This window comes from Anarhichas minor, unplaced genomic scaffold, assembly GCF_050575085.1.
Source record: "Anarhichas minor isolate MPS153535 unplaced genomic scaffold, ASM5057508v1 ptg000073l, whole genome shotgun sequence".
NCBI lineage: Eukaryota > Metazoa > Chordata > Actinopteri > Perciformes > Anarhichadidae > Anarhichas > Anarhichas minor.
The window spans coordinates 1,314,303-1,328,536 of NW_027466519.1; the positions used below are offsets into that span (position 1 = coordinate 1,314,303).

At 40.4% G+C, this 14,234-nt stretch overlaps 1 protein-coding gene across 1 annotated transcript in view; it reads right to left on the reverse strand.

Annotated features, from left to right (window-relative positions):
* Positions 1-6,273: 6,273 nt before the first annotated feature.
* Positions 6,274-14,234, reverse strand: part of LOC142935418 (matrix metalloproteinase-17-like) — a 55,986-nt gene continuing 48,025 nt past the window's right edge. Inside the window, exons 9-10 of the mRNA XM_076079787.1 lie at positions 13,469-13,726; positions 6,274-6,599 (exon numbers count right to left, since the gene is read on the reverse strand). Of these exons, the coding sequence (XP_075935902.1) occupies positions 6,274-6,599; positions 13,469-13,726 (584 nt within the window). The remainder of the gene's footprint in view (positions 6,600-13,468; positions 13,727-14,234) is intronic.

Sequence of the window (14,234 nt, forward strand, 5' to 3'; positions counted from 1 at the left end):
AACATATTGTCAACGTGAAATGATTCATTCATATTCTTATTTACTCAATATGTATGATAAAAAACACAGTCTAGCAAAATAACAATATTTTTAAGTACGTAATAAGCAAATTACAAACTATGTATAATATACGATGATACACACAAATACATACTTAATCTTGAACAATAGAAACATATTCAAACACATTGCAGAGGGATTTTTTTTTAAATGCCTGTAGGAGAAGCAGCACTTGTGCAGATCATAATCCCCTGGTCTACTGAGCATGCTGAAACATGCAGTTATGAAAAGTACCATTTATGCTCCTAATATAATAATCCCCTTCTGAAGGCGCTTTAACAACACATAATGATATGAGGCGGAAGGTAACGCAATTGCCACAGACATTGCAATTATTCTCAATTATTGCAAAGAATAAAGATATTTACAGTATTTGCATTTATTCAGTTTCCACCTTGTACCCTTATCATTTCATTGTACAGAAGTGTTTTGTCAGAGGCATAATAAATTAAATTAATTCCAAATAACTAACATAGAAAAGCATGAAGGAGGCAAAATTAGACTATTACTTCTCCCTTTTGTAATACAAATGATGTTTTGGGTTTACTAAGAAGGACTTGAGGCTGAAGTTCATGTTTCTAGACAGAAATTCACAGACAAATATACAATATTTAGCTTAATATTAATTTTTGAGGATATCTCTTGTGATGTACTATATGTTAATTATTTACATTATATTGTAAGGTGTTGTACCCCTTGCACTTTGCGTTATGCATTCAAAATGTTAATATTCCTGAAACCTGATACATGGAAGATTCAACAGGGAGAATAAATGTACTGTAAGTGTTGTAAAGAGACATCTTAAAACTTAAAGATTTCATGCAAAGGGGATAAGGACTCTTCCAGATTTAGTGTGAAAAGCGTGCTTAATCAAAGAAAATTGAAAAGGAATTGATAAAAAGAGAGAAGCTAACGAAACAATTAAAGTGAGAAATTAGAGGACGACGCAAGGAGGCGAGCCGAGACACAGAGAAGGCCAAGAGAAGGTGAAGGCAGAGGAAAGAGGGGATGAAAGATGAGGAAGAAGCCCTTGAGAGAGTGTGCAGAAGAAGAAGAAAACCTACAGAGACTGGAAGGGGCAGCTAGAGATACAAAAAAAAGGTAGACAGAAATTGAAAGGACATTTCTTCATCGGGGAAAAAGACAATAATAAAGAGGGGAGGCCCACAAAGTAGAGTTTAGAGCAGATACGCTTCAGAAGTTCCAAAGTAGAATAAATAAAACTTTCACAGTTCACACACTCAAGTGCCTGTACATCTAAGAAAAACTGACTAAGGAAGACCCAAGGGGGACAGACCTTAGTCAAAGTCGCTGAACAGAAGCCCAGACATATTTAAAGAGGCATGAGAAGATCAGAGCTAAAACGCCTGCAGATATTTCTGCTACCAACGCTGCATCAGTTGGCTTGGGGGGGAAATCTTAGGGAGTGTCAGCCAAACACTGACAGTGCTTTAACCCACTTGAACCCAAGTGGTATATTTCTTGGTCTATGATCATGGAATATTGATCAGATCTCACATACTCTGCATCCACTTTTACGCTGGTTTAACAATTTATGTCAAAATGTCATATTTCACCACCAGCAGAGGGCAGCAGAGTGCAAACAAATAGTCGATAGACATACAGAATGACTGTCCTGCATATTTGCAATGGACTAAGTTAGAAAAGTGCACCTAAAGTTAACCCTCATAAAAACACCCAAATAGGAAAAAAAAAACTACCACTACTACTACTACTACTACTACTACTACTACTACTACTAGGAAGGTAAACCCAGGACCTTCCTGCTGTGCTTTTATTTTATTTTGTCGTAAATGGTCATGAAGAATATAGTTGCTGTAAATTCAGACATGTTTAGAAAACAGTGCTGAGCCGTTTGCCACCACAGGTTGCGCATCTCAGAGTTTACATCCTACCTCATCCTCTCAAACCATCCCATGACACAATTTTGCAAGAGTTTTGCAGGAAATTGCTCCGGCGTGGAGTATTACAGCTTCACCGTGGTTCATCTCAGATTGATTGATTGGCTCTGCCCGGCCTGTGCCATCGATAATGGGTGCAAAAGGCCTTCAAGTGTCATTTACGATTAAAGGAAAGGATACATGCCCGGCCAAGTATCTCATAGATTTAAATAAATCTACATATCTGTACCATGACTGAACCCACTGATGTCTGAAATAAGTTATGCTGGCAGAGGGTGTTAAAAGGTGGGATTCTTAACTCATAAGCATTCCATGTGAATTTATATCTGTTTTATGTGCTTTGTCGTGAAGTTCAAAAATGTTTTACCATCCTTTACAACTTACTGTAGTTGAGCCGGTTTTCTTGTGCTCCAAAAGTGAATACTCTGGCATCCCGTCTGTGTCCCCCACGGCTCCCCCACGGCTCCTTGTCAGGTCTTTAAAGGTCTGTATTCTGCACCTGTGCCAGCTTCAGGGGTCCTGCTCTGAGCTCTTTGATGTGTGCGTAAGGACAGGCAAAATGCAAAATGGACAGCCACAACAACAGCTGCTCCTTTCCCCCATGACCATCACCTCCTGGTCTATGGAGGGCTATCCTGAAAGCCAAAAGCCTACACACACACACACACACACACACACACACACACACACCTGCACTTCTATCATTGTGAGGACACTGATTCACATAATGCATTCCCAAGCCCCTTACCCATCACAACTACATGCCTAACCCCAACTCCAACCCGTACCTTCTCAAACAGGCCTTTGAAGAAGTGAGGACTGTCCTCACTTTGAAGGCATAAAACTCCTGTGGTCCTCCTAAAGACAGATGTACAAGTATATACACACACAGACAGAGAGAGAGAGAGAGAGAGAGAGAGAGAGAGAGAGAGAGAGACCAGTACAAAGAGTGTGTGTCTGATAGAGAGCATGGTTCAGAATTCAGAAATTACTGCAGAGCACTAACCTGGCCTCTCTCTCTCTCTCTCTCTCTCTATGGTTCACACTATTAAAAGAAGTGTCAAGAATTGTCTGTATAAGCAACAATTGTGAGGAAACTGTTTCCCATCTCCTCTGTGGATTATGTACTTACCGCTAAATTGCTTCTTTATCTTTGCTACTGTCTCTCTGGAGATGACATTTTTTTTTTCCTATCTCTAAATCTGTTTGTCTTTTTCCGTGTTTGTTCTATGGCTGCCAGTTATTCTATTATCAGTTTGCCTGTGTCTAACCCTGTGTCTGTCCATTAACCTGGCACTTCCTGTCCATTTGTTTCTCCTCTTACACTACACAACCCCACAGCAACTTCTCAGCTTTGCAAGCAGCTCCTCAACTCTTGCATATTTCAGTTACAGAGTGATTGATTGGTTCTGCGTGGCCCATCTGGAGACTCAAGCAGCGAGAGGGCCATGGGGCAACTATAGAAGGAGCTCTATGCATGAAGACACTCTTTTTGAATATTCAATGAAATAGTAGTTTTGAAATGAAAAGTGTCCATCTACAATAATTCCAGTATTGCTAAATTAAACATGTAATTGTTTCCGATAGTGGTGCCTTGCCAAACAGGAAGTACAGCTGGAAAGTGACCCATCCCTGCTGCGTTTGCCTGTGGGTGCAGGCGCTCTCCTGGTGTCTCCTGAGACACACCAGTTAATTAATACCACTCGAGTGTGTCAAGAGCAAGGAAGGAAAACTGCTGCTGTTGGCAGAAATGATGATTGAGTGACTTTTTTTTTTTTGCTTTTAAACTTAATTTGACCTCAAAAACAGAATAAAGTTTTCATGTCTGCAGTATTTTGGTGAGGGTTCATTTGCAGAATATTGGGTAGAATAAACATCCACACAACAACTGCATAGACATGCACATACTGGATTTGTTCCTTTACATTACTTAGGTGTTTGATGTAACTGTAACTAAAAGGTGTCAATTTGTGGTGTTCATTGTGTGCTTGCGTGTGTGTGTGTGTGTGTGTCTTACGGTACAGTTTCAGTTAGATTTGTTAAATCTTTCTAAACAATATTGTGTTACTTTTGAAATCCACATGAGAGTAAAGAAGAGGCGATAAAACTCTAAGAGATCACGAGGTGGCTCACGGTAATAAGCTTAACGAGCAGCGGTGGGCGGTTTGCAGACTTAGATTGCCCCAGGTTTCACCTTTCAGACTGCATACACGCTACCGACTTACTCTCTGAGAGGCAGAGGTTGTGCCTGCAGACTGAGAAGAAGCCACTAACTGCTCAGTGCAGAAAAATACTGCAACCTCCTCTGCATGTTTTTTGCTTTAAAATAACAGTAATTCTTTTTTTTTTTTTTTACATTCAATATTCTCCCAATCAATATTCTACAATAGAATTGAACACCAATCAAAAATGAAATGTTAGATATTGCAGTAAAGAACAGTGGTGTTTTTAAAGATGCACATTAGCAGTATCTCAGCGGCTGAATATTCTTTGGACTCTGTGACATTACTTCCCTGATTCTCTTTCCTTAAGAAAACAACAGAGTTACACCGTATAATCCTCTGCCAGCAAATCTGTTCATAAAGCCACTCAGAGCGAGTGAGCGGTGTGATTGACATGTTTGTGTTTTTTCATTCTTGACGAGCAGCAGTGACCGTTACAAGAGGAAAAACATGCAGAACATCAGAGCGATGGAGAGCAGCTCCCAGTTGGTGTTTGCAAGCTGCCATGTTACCTTCATCCGTCGTCAAGGCCGGGCTCCTTTTCAATGGCGCTAATTACACACACACACTCGCACAGACACAAACACTGACAACTCAAAATAATCTGCCTCCATAGAAATTCATGTGACCAGCCAATAAAGTCATTCAGATGTTTTTTTAATTTTTCTAGAAAAATATTTTTACATTATAAAACACAGCTTAAAATATACACAGTCCACTCGGTTATGCAATAACTGCAGAACCCTTCAAACTCACATATATCAGTCTATGGGTAAATATATCTTTACAGCAAGAATAAATTCCAGGGACCAAGTTGTTACTTATTCAGAAGGAGCTAGGGGTGATACATCGGCCGACAGTCCAACAAAGTCTCTATAAACTACGGCCTGATCGAAGCAACGTTAAATAAACAGGAAGATTATCTCATCCGAATTTGATACAAAAGATACAACTAAACCAAGAACAGGGAATGCTTCTGAACCAGAGGTGGGAATGATCAAACCATTGGAATACGTACATGAGCAGCAGTTCCACTTCAGAGTACAGTCGAGAGAAGGAAACTGGTGCTGACAGAGTCCATCCACCTACACATCCAACCATCCTCAAGGCTTCTCACAGTAAACAAAAGTTTGCAAACTGAATGTTAGTGGTGCATACAGCAAAGTAAACAAACATTACGTGTATAACTTCCAATTAAAGTTACTCTGGAAAATCCACAGACTTAGTTTTAAACTATTTTTCGTTGGAACCACTTTCAAAGGAGGAATTCATCGCGATGAGTTCTGTGGATCATCCGGAGTAACACCGACATTGTTTTTGCAAAAGATACACTGTGTAGTTTTTCCAGATGTAATGTTTTCAGTGGTGAACTGCACAAATATATTCTTTCACCTCCACTGTAATGAGATGGAGGCAGAACCTATTACATAACAGTCAAACCATCTGCATGGCTAGTTACTACTAGAAGTGTGTGAAAATAGGATTTGGGGTTAATTTTCAAAATTCAAGATTAACTTTATTATTATTCATACTATTCACAGGGCAAGTGCACAGCAGAATTAAATAATAGCGTCATAAAAAAATGCTAACAATATGTTAACAGTTTTTAACTAATATTGGTGAACTGTACCTTGTAATAAAGCATTTTCTTTAATTTCATAAAATAGGCAATAGTGTGTGTGTGTGTGTGTGTGTGTGTTGGTACGCTGTTCACCTTTGCACCTGTCTAAATCCTAGGACGTTTAACTTGTCTGTATATGAGGCATTGCAGCTGTAAACCTGCTACACATGAAGACAAACAATTACGCTTGGTGCATTTGCAAAACATTTCTACAACCTGTAATATTTTTCCTTCCACATATGAGGCAGTTTGACCGTTCAGTAAAGCATGTGCGGGTTGATGCCTATAAGGATGACTACTTCAGTGCCCACCAAATGACCTGTAAAATAAATAACAACAAAATAAGCACAAAAGGATACCAAAGATATTGTAAGAAGATTCTTCCACTGAGCTGGCTACTGGCCCTTCACTCATCAGCTCATGCTGGTTTTCGTCCCGTGCTTTGGCATCATAGCGGTTCTGAGCGGAGGGCCAGAGACAGCGTCCAGAGAGGTGGCAGCAGCCACAGGGGGGAGGGGGAGGGGCGCGCTCCTAAAGGCGAGGCGGTGTCAGAGGTGCAGGAGCACACCTCGTATCCGTTCTCCGCGTGGTCCGGCTGATGGTGCACGTTGACTCTCGTCTCCGTGCTTTTGGGCTCCGCGTCCGGAGAGTCCGACTGCATCTCGGTGCACAGCAGCCAGTCTTTTGCGATGAGGCGGGGGTATCCGGCCTCCGCCTCCATGTCGCTGCTCGGCACTCGCCAGTACTCCTTCCCCTTGAAGAAATAGGATGAGCCTTCAGAGAGAGAGAGAGAGAGAGAGAGAGAGAGAGAGAGAGAGAGAGAGAGAGAGAGAGAGAGAGAGAGAGAGAGAGAGAGAGGGGGTAAAGAAATTAGTTGGATAAACACCTCAAGTGGAGAACACTTTGTTGGGATCCGGCAGGAGCGTGTTTGGTTATTAACAAGTATGAACACTAAATCCTTGATATCAACAAAACTGCTAATATCAATAGTATAATTAACATATTAACAATAATGGGGCACCACCCTGGGACCAATAACCAAACTGTAGATAGAGTCTCAAAATTGGTGTTCACTCAAAAATGACAATAGTCAAAGTTCTATTCCACATTCAGAGTGAACAGTGAAGGTTTGTTTGAAGTCGAGCACAGGCTATTGCATCCAGCTATTATCACAGAAACTACTCCTTAAAATACAGCAGTTTATTTACTTAACATTACTGATTAAAACCAATAATATAAATCAACAAACATCGATTATACAACTACAAGCATACTACCCTGAAAGCAACAAACAATCACGTGGTGAGGAGCGTGTGTGTATGTGAGAAAAAGGGGAGGGAGACAAAGGAGAGCGAGAGGGAGAAAGATGGGTGCGCAAAACTCGATTACTTCACGTGAGACTTAACAATGGAGGAGGAGAGAGGGAAAAAAGGGGGGAAGCAGGAAGGCGGACGTATTCAGATAATTAATTATAGATTATCAAACGGGGAATAAGACACGTGTGTATGAAGTAAGCGTAACAGCGTATATTTGTGTGTGGGTTAGTTTGGAAAGAAAGAGAAGAAGAAAAAGAAGTAGGAGGCATTCAATACAAGGCAAACCCTCACTGCAGCAGTAAAGTACAGCAACTGTAACTCTACAGCGAGTTACGCCGCAAACAAATCCTCCGTACGACAGCAGGGATCTGCTCATCGGAAGTTAAGGGAATTTCTCCCTTCTACGACCGGCAAATGTCGACTTGAATATAAGAGAGCGGGGGCCTAGAAGTTATCCTTCTCTTCCTCTGAAAAATACGGGGATTACGTAAATCTTTCTTCTGCAGGTTAAAGTGGCGGAGCACGGGGAAAGTTATCAGTTTTCTCCTTCGGGATCAACAAAAAAAGAAGTCTATTGTTCGTCCAGGGAAGTTAAGACTACCACCTAGGGTTGTTTTTTTTAAAGCATCAACGTTGGTATAGCTCCTTTCAACAACCTCAGTCACATGGACGGCACAGAGTCAAGGTGAGCAGTGATTTATATAGCCTTAGTGACGTCATGGCCGTGTCACGGGGACTTCCTGTGGCCTCATCCAATGAGGTACCAGTGTTTGGTTTGACCCAAATCTCACACATAGGTGAGCTTTTGACGCCTGATGGGGGTTGGTGCGGTTAAACCCACTTTAAGCTTTTGAAAGGCCAGGTAGGCCTTTGTTTCAGCCACATGGTGAAGTCCCAACAGCATACAACTTCAAAGGCATAGTGTGTCTGCTCAACGCTTCCACACTGTTACTAACACACCACATGGTACACCTGTTCAAGACAGAGTGGGACTAATTTCAAACAGGATGAGATTATAAAAGATGAAAAACAAAATCACCCTACAAAAAGACATGCTATTCATTCTTACATAAAATAAAATAAAGAAAATAAAATGGAGCTCTTAGGGTATTAAATAACAAAAAACAACAACCTGACAAGCAGTCGATGTGCTTGCTGAGCAGATGGTACCGTAGGCTCTATTATCTCCATATGAAAACAATGGCTGAGCTGGCACACATCATTGTTACCACTCACCATGTGTTGTCACAAGCTTTTATTATTTGGTTGCAGTTAGGTGTTGTGGAATGGTGGTGATCCAACTAGGGAGTGAACCAAATTGAATGAAGGTGGCAGATGCTTCCTGTATATATACTTGAATGCTGTAAGCAAAAAGTTTGCTGGTGAGATAGCTGCAAGCTCGAGCAACCACGTTAAAAGAAACTGGATATATGAACACCAGCAAGAGCATGCATAAACACACAGAAGGTGTATTTTGTTTTGCTGTTTAGTAGAATTGGTTATCAGAAGAACCAGAGCAGATTCTGCCTTTTTATTGCATTGTGATACGTTTATTGTGCATTTACACATATGTCCTATTTAAAGACAGAATAATTACAACTGGTTGGAAGTACATACATAAAAGGGTTAATGTCTTTTTGTGGGGTCTTTGTTGCAGCGCAGAAAACAGCAACCCTGGGTGGGCATTCTTGACACCATAATTGCACAGTGTGCCAGTTGATCGTTACTGACACACACCCTTACTGTGCCTGTGCTTTCACTTCGGTGTACTTGACTTAATTATTGTTTCCAAAATACCGAATGGGCATTGGCAGAACAAAAATAAAAACTAAACGCTGTGTGGTTCTTATATATATATATATATACTACTTTATAGAAACAAAGCCTCCAAAATGTGTCGTGTGACATTATGAAAAATAGGTTCATAAAAAAGATGGCAATATTTTTTGCCACACGCTCCTTTTGCTATAGTACCATGTCAAATATAATATCTGATTTGAGTATGAAAACCTTAATGTATGGATTGTTTTGAATTTGGTTCACCAACAAATTCAGTTGCCTGAACTCTAAGAAACAATTTGTTATCAGGAAGGGCACCACCTCCCACGAGGCTGTTGACAAAGACAAACAAGAGGAGAGAAGTAAACAGGCGATAGTATCATGGCTTATCCAATTTCTCAACTGGTGATTGAAATGACTACGAGGCCTGAGATAAACAAGTGAAGGAGCTTGAGGGAAGTGAAGAATGTCCCCTTGTCGTTAATGGCCTTGGGAGTTCACCACTAACTGTGGAGTAAATGTTCTTTGGGTTGTAAAATAAGTGAGTCTGTAATATGACACATGGTATGAGCCTTTCATTCATGGTGTGAGATGAGAGTAAATAGGAATAAAATACAGAAATGATTCAAACATTTAGTTTACTTTTGAATGTTTCCTGCACCCCGGAATATTTACCAAAGAATATTTGCAAGCATTACATTAGAGCACAACTTTAGTGTTAAATAAAATGAATGACGCACATTTGATCTTGCAGCAATGTTTCTTCTGGGTAATTCTGCCTCTGAGGACACAATGAGTTACATCTACTCTGGCCTTCATGTTTAAGAAAACCAGGAGCTGAACCCTGACAAAAAAATAAAGGAAACCTTCATTTCTTGTGATGGCAATGTTGTCTTTTTTGTTGTTTATAATGGCTATGAGGAATAATAAAAATACCTAAAATGTTCAAAGTAAGGTAAAACAGTGGTTGTGTTGGTTTAGACCCTTTTCTATAAAGGGTCTTCACCCATTTAAGTGGGCGATGGCTCACAGAACCTAGTAGAGTCCATTCACTGTGCACAATCATGAGATACTGTATATTCAACCTATAGGCTGCAGCCTGTTGGAATAAAAATAAAGTATGCTCTACATTGCACGGACAAACTCATCATTCCTCTAACCTTCGGAGGACTCATTTCTCTCAGTTACCTTAACCATAAAACAAGTCCCAAAATAGCTCTGAGGTCCTTTGCAATGAGGATTTATTATATCCTCACTTTCCAAAAATGTCCTCATCCACTAAGTCCAGAGCTGATCTTTATCCTCACAAAGGCATGAGCACAAGAGTAATCACACCCACAAAGTCACTCTCCTTATCCATCTATCACTATTTATTGGAAGTCCAATCCCATAGGGCTGAATGCCATTTTGCCAAAACTCTTTTTTCTCTTCCCCGAAGACTAAAAGTCCTAGCTGTACAAAGTGGTGAATCACATTTTAAATCTCACCCACCACTGGCGAATAACACCTGAATCAGCTTAAGAATACGGTTTTACTTCAGATTCTTTGACTGAAGATAAATCAACAAACAGGGGGGGCTCATCCTTTTGCTTTGGACTTCTTAGTAATTTTCATAATCGTACAAAAAGGACAGCTCTATTCATTCATTACTGAAACATCAGAAATAAAGAATAAGGCAGGTGGTATTGTATACTTTTCTTGTCAACACATCGCATGACAAGATCACACACCAAACCACTAACATGAGTCACAAATACAGAGTTTCACCTCTAACAAAGGACGAGTAGCTTTACTATAATTTATTTTAATATAATAATTTGAAATAGTATGTTATTTAATATCTTGTTTTCATATTGTTGATATTGTATTATTAGTTTCCAACTGGGACTAGTGTGTTGTGTGTAACACGTAGCTCATCAACACAAAGTAGCCCACGATTAAAATTTTTGATGCCAAAATCATTACAGGAATTACTTCCTGACATAATGGGAACAGAGGTTGTAACTTTGACTTTACTAATGAGACACTACTTAAATGATGGATGCTGACTATTTGAACTTACTATACAGATTTGCCATACCAATGCCAGCAGCTATGGTTATTATCACCATTACTATTCTCATAACGAGGTGTACCATATCTCCTCTCTCCTTCTTGCTGTCATATCACTCTTTTCTTCCCTGTCTTTTCTCTCTATTCATCCTGAGCTGGTGAAACAAACAGAGAGCAGGCTTTGATGTGGCTCCAGTTTCAACGCCCCGTGGTCTGTCTATGTGCGTTTGTGCGTGTAGGTTTCCAAGTTTACCCCTTCCAGGCTCTGTGGCGATAATGGCCGGGGGGGGGGGGGGGGAAGCGTCGGGGGTGAAGAGTCGGGACTGTGCGATTGGCCTCATCTCATACACATCAAAGAGCTTGGAGCAAGACCGAAGACAGAACACAGACCAGTAAACACCTAACAGCGAAGGAGCTTCCTTGTATAAACATACTGCAGGGGGGATTAGGGACAACCGAGCTCCCACTGAGACTGGCCTCAAAGGACTCTGTGGCTGCTTTTTGAGGGTATTTTGTTTAATTAAAAAAATGCCCTTGCATCATTCAGAGCCTAATACACGCACACACACAAGCCTAACAGGAAAAAACTAAATGACGCACAAAGTTTCTCACAAATAGTGCACATGTGATCCGATGACTGTGGTGCTTTGATGGAAGCCGGCGTTATGACCTCGACACTCCGCTGTTGCAGTGGAGTCGATCAGTGTGATTACAGTGGGCGAGCTCCAAGGTCTGAACATGTTCCACTCTGTGAATGTGAAGCAGAGAGTTGGCGAAAAAAAGACCTTGTGTGCTACACAAGAATAACACACAATACCTATGAGAGATGGAATTAAACTAATAAATACATTCAATATGAATTCAAACCACTTTTAAGATGTGGTAAGATTATTCTTTGTTCAAATTAGTACAAGGTGTTGAACCCTGTATTCCACACAAACATCAATGTAATGCAATCTAATGACTATGGCACCATTGCTATGCAATGCTAGCGGCTCTGTGGGGTCTTGAATGTGTGTATCACACAAAATCACAGATGTCCACCTCATAGTGGTGCCAGATGAAAAGTTAAGGGATCACCAAGTCAGTAGGATTCACCCTCAGGAGACCATGAACGTTCATCCATACTGTTAGCATGGCTCAAAAGACACATTCAAGTGATTCCAACTATTTCAGCGTCTTACTGCTCCTGGAAAGTTGTCTCAGAATTGTAATCTGATTGTAAAACTTCATCCAAGACTTCAGGCTGCATGTTTGCTAACTTGTTCGATCCTTGTCTCATATATCTCTTGTAATTCATTCGTCTTTGAGGATTTCCCTGAAGAAGGATATTGCACAGTCTTGCCTTTGGCACCAGCACATACCAGAGCTACCAGTGGTCCGACACTCTGGTGGAGTGTAACAACTCTATTGCTCTCTGGAAAAATGTAATCAGTTGTCGCTGGAAGAAACAGACAGTTGGTGATTCATCATTTATATGTTAAATGTAATCAATCAGTATACCTATATAACCAATTTTTAATAAAGACAGAAGAGGTCAAAATATGTCACTGGCTTCATTTGACATACCTTTTGACTGTGTGATAGATTGCTTTCGGGGATACGGTTTTGATCATATATTTTGTGGAATATTAAAAAAGTAGCAACAGTTCTTTAGGAAAGCCGGCATTTGTTCTACGTTATTTATTAATACAGAGAAAGACAATGAATGACTTCTGCTTTTGTGGTATTCTACTATGTTACGATACAATATCATAGTTGTATGTCTGAATTGTATTTGATTGTAAAGCACTTTGTGACATTTGCTCAAGAAAGGTGTTCTTATAAATCTAATTTTCGTTTACTTACTTTACTTTCAACACAGGAGAGAGCACAGTAGATCGTACTTCATACGTAGAGGTAAAAGAGGTTGAGATATTGATCACACTTTAGGTAACGCAACGTGTCATCCAACCACGTCTAAAGGATAGCCGTAATGGGGCGGTTCAGACACTGTTAAGACAATCTGACAAGCACTTCACTTGAAGCATACTGTCGCCTTAAGCCCCAGAGCAAAGCTTACCTCAATTCACACCTTTAGTCTTAAACTTTGGTTCGTAGCAAATAATGAGATCATGGATCTTGTGGACAAGGGGTCAAATTACATTTCTTTGCAGAGTGACTGGTTTTACTCTATGTGACAGGTTGAAGTGCACAAAGGACATATAAGTCAACGACTGGCTTTCTTTAATTAAGTCCTGTGCATGACCTGTTATGAGGAGGCAGAACCAGGCCACTCTCGAGGGACTAAATCTTCTAAAATGCCAGGGAGTACCTGGACCTTCAGTAGGAGGAACTAAAGGAAGGTTCTTGATGAAATAAAAACAATGCAGATAGAAAATCATCTTATTTTTGAAACCAAGCATAACTGGATGATGATAAATTGTCATCTGTGTGTGTGTGTGTTTTGAGTCTTTGTAACTGACGTAAGAAGAAAGCGTCTTTAAGGTTACTCACCATCAGACCACCTCATGACGTCATCTAGTTGTGGCGGCAGCCCCTTCCAGAGCGTGCTGTCTTTAGGGTAGCCCTGGTCCATACGTCTCAGGTGGTCGTCGTAGCGCCAGTAGTGGCTGTCCTTGAAGAAGTAGGTTTTCTCGTTGTGTAACCAAACAAAGGCTGCATCCACTGCTTCCAGGGGCAGGCCGAAGTCACTGATTGGACGAGGGTAGCCCTCCTCCACGTTATTGTCTTTAAATACCCAGTACTTTAGACCTGAAGGGGGGGGGAGGGGCAGAAAATCAACCTAACAATCTATAGTTTAATACATCACACACAGCAGACAGTGAATGCACTTGAGATGATACATCTGAAAGGATGAGACCCGAAAGATATGTTCATGTACACTCATGAAATAAAAAAAGATTCACACATACGTTTCGCTACGCCGCCAAGGTATATATCAAAAGTGAAACATGCCCTTGTTTTCTTGTTTCTTTTTTTTACATTAAATTTACATCTCTTCTTTTTCTCTCTCACATAGTGAGAGAGAAAAAGTCCTAATGAGTCTCTGTAAGAAAGGTGTCTCTCTTAATCAGGACTCGTTATTGTGAATCACATTTGAAATGTCTGCAAGTCATCCAAAGTTATAACAAAAAAACACTGTTCTATATCTTTCTCTTTTTCTAACTCTTTACTTTGACAAAGAGAAGAAAGAATACAATTAAATCCTGTGATTACAGATGCTCACTGACACTATTGACACGATTGACCTATTGACCTT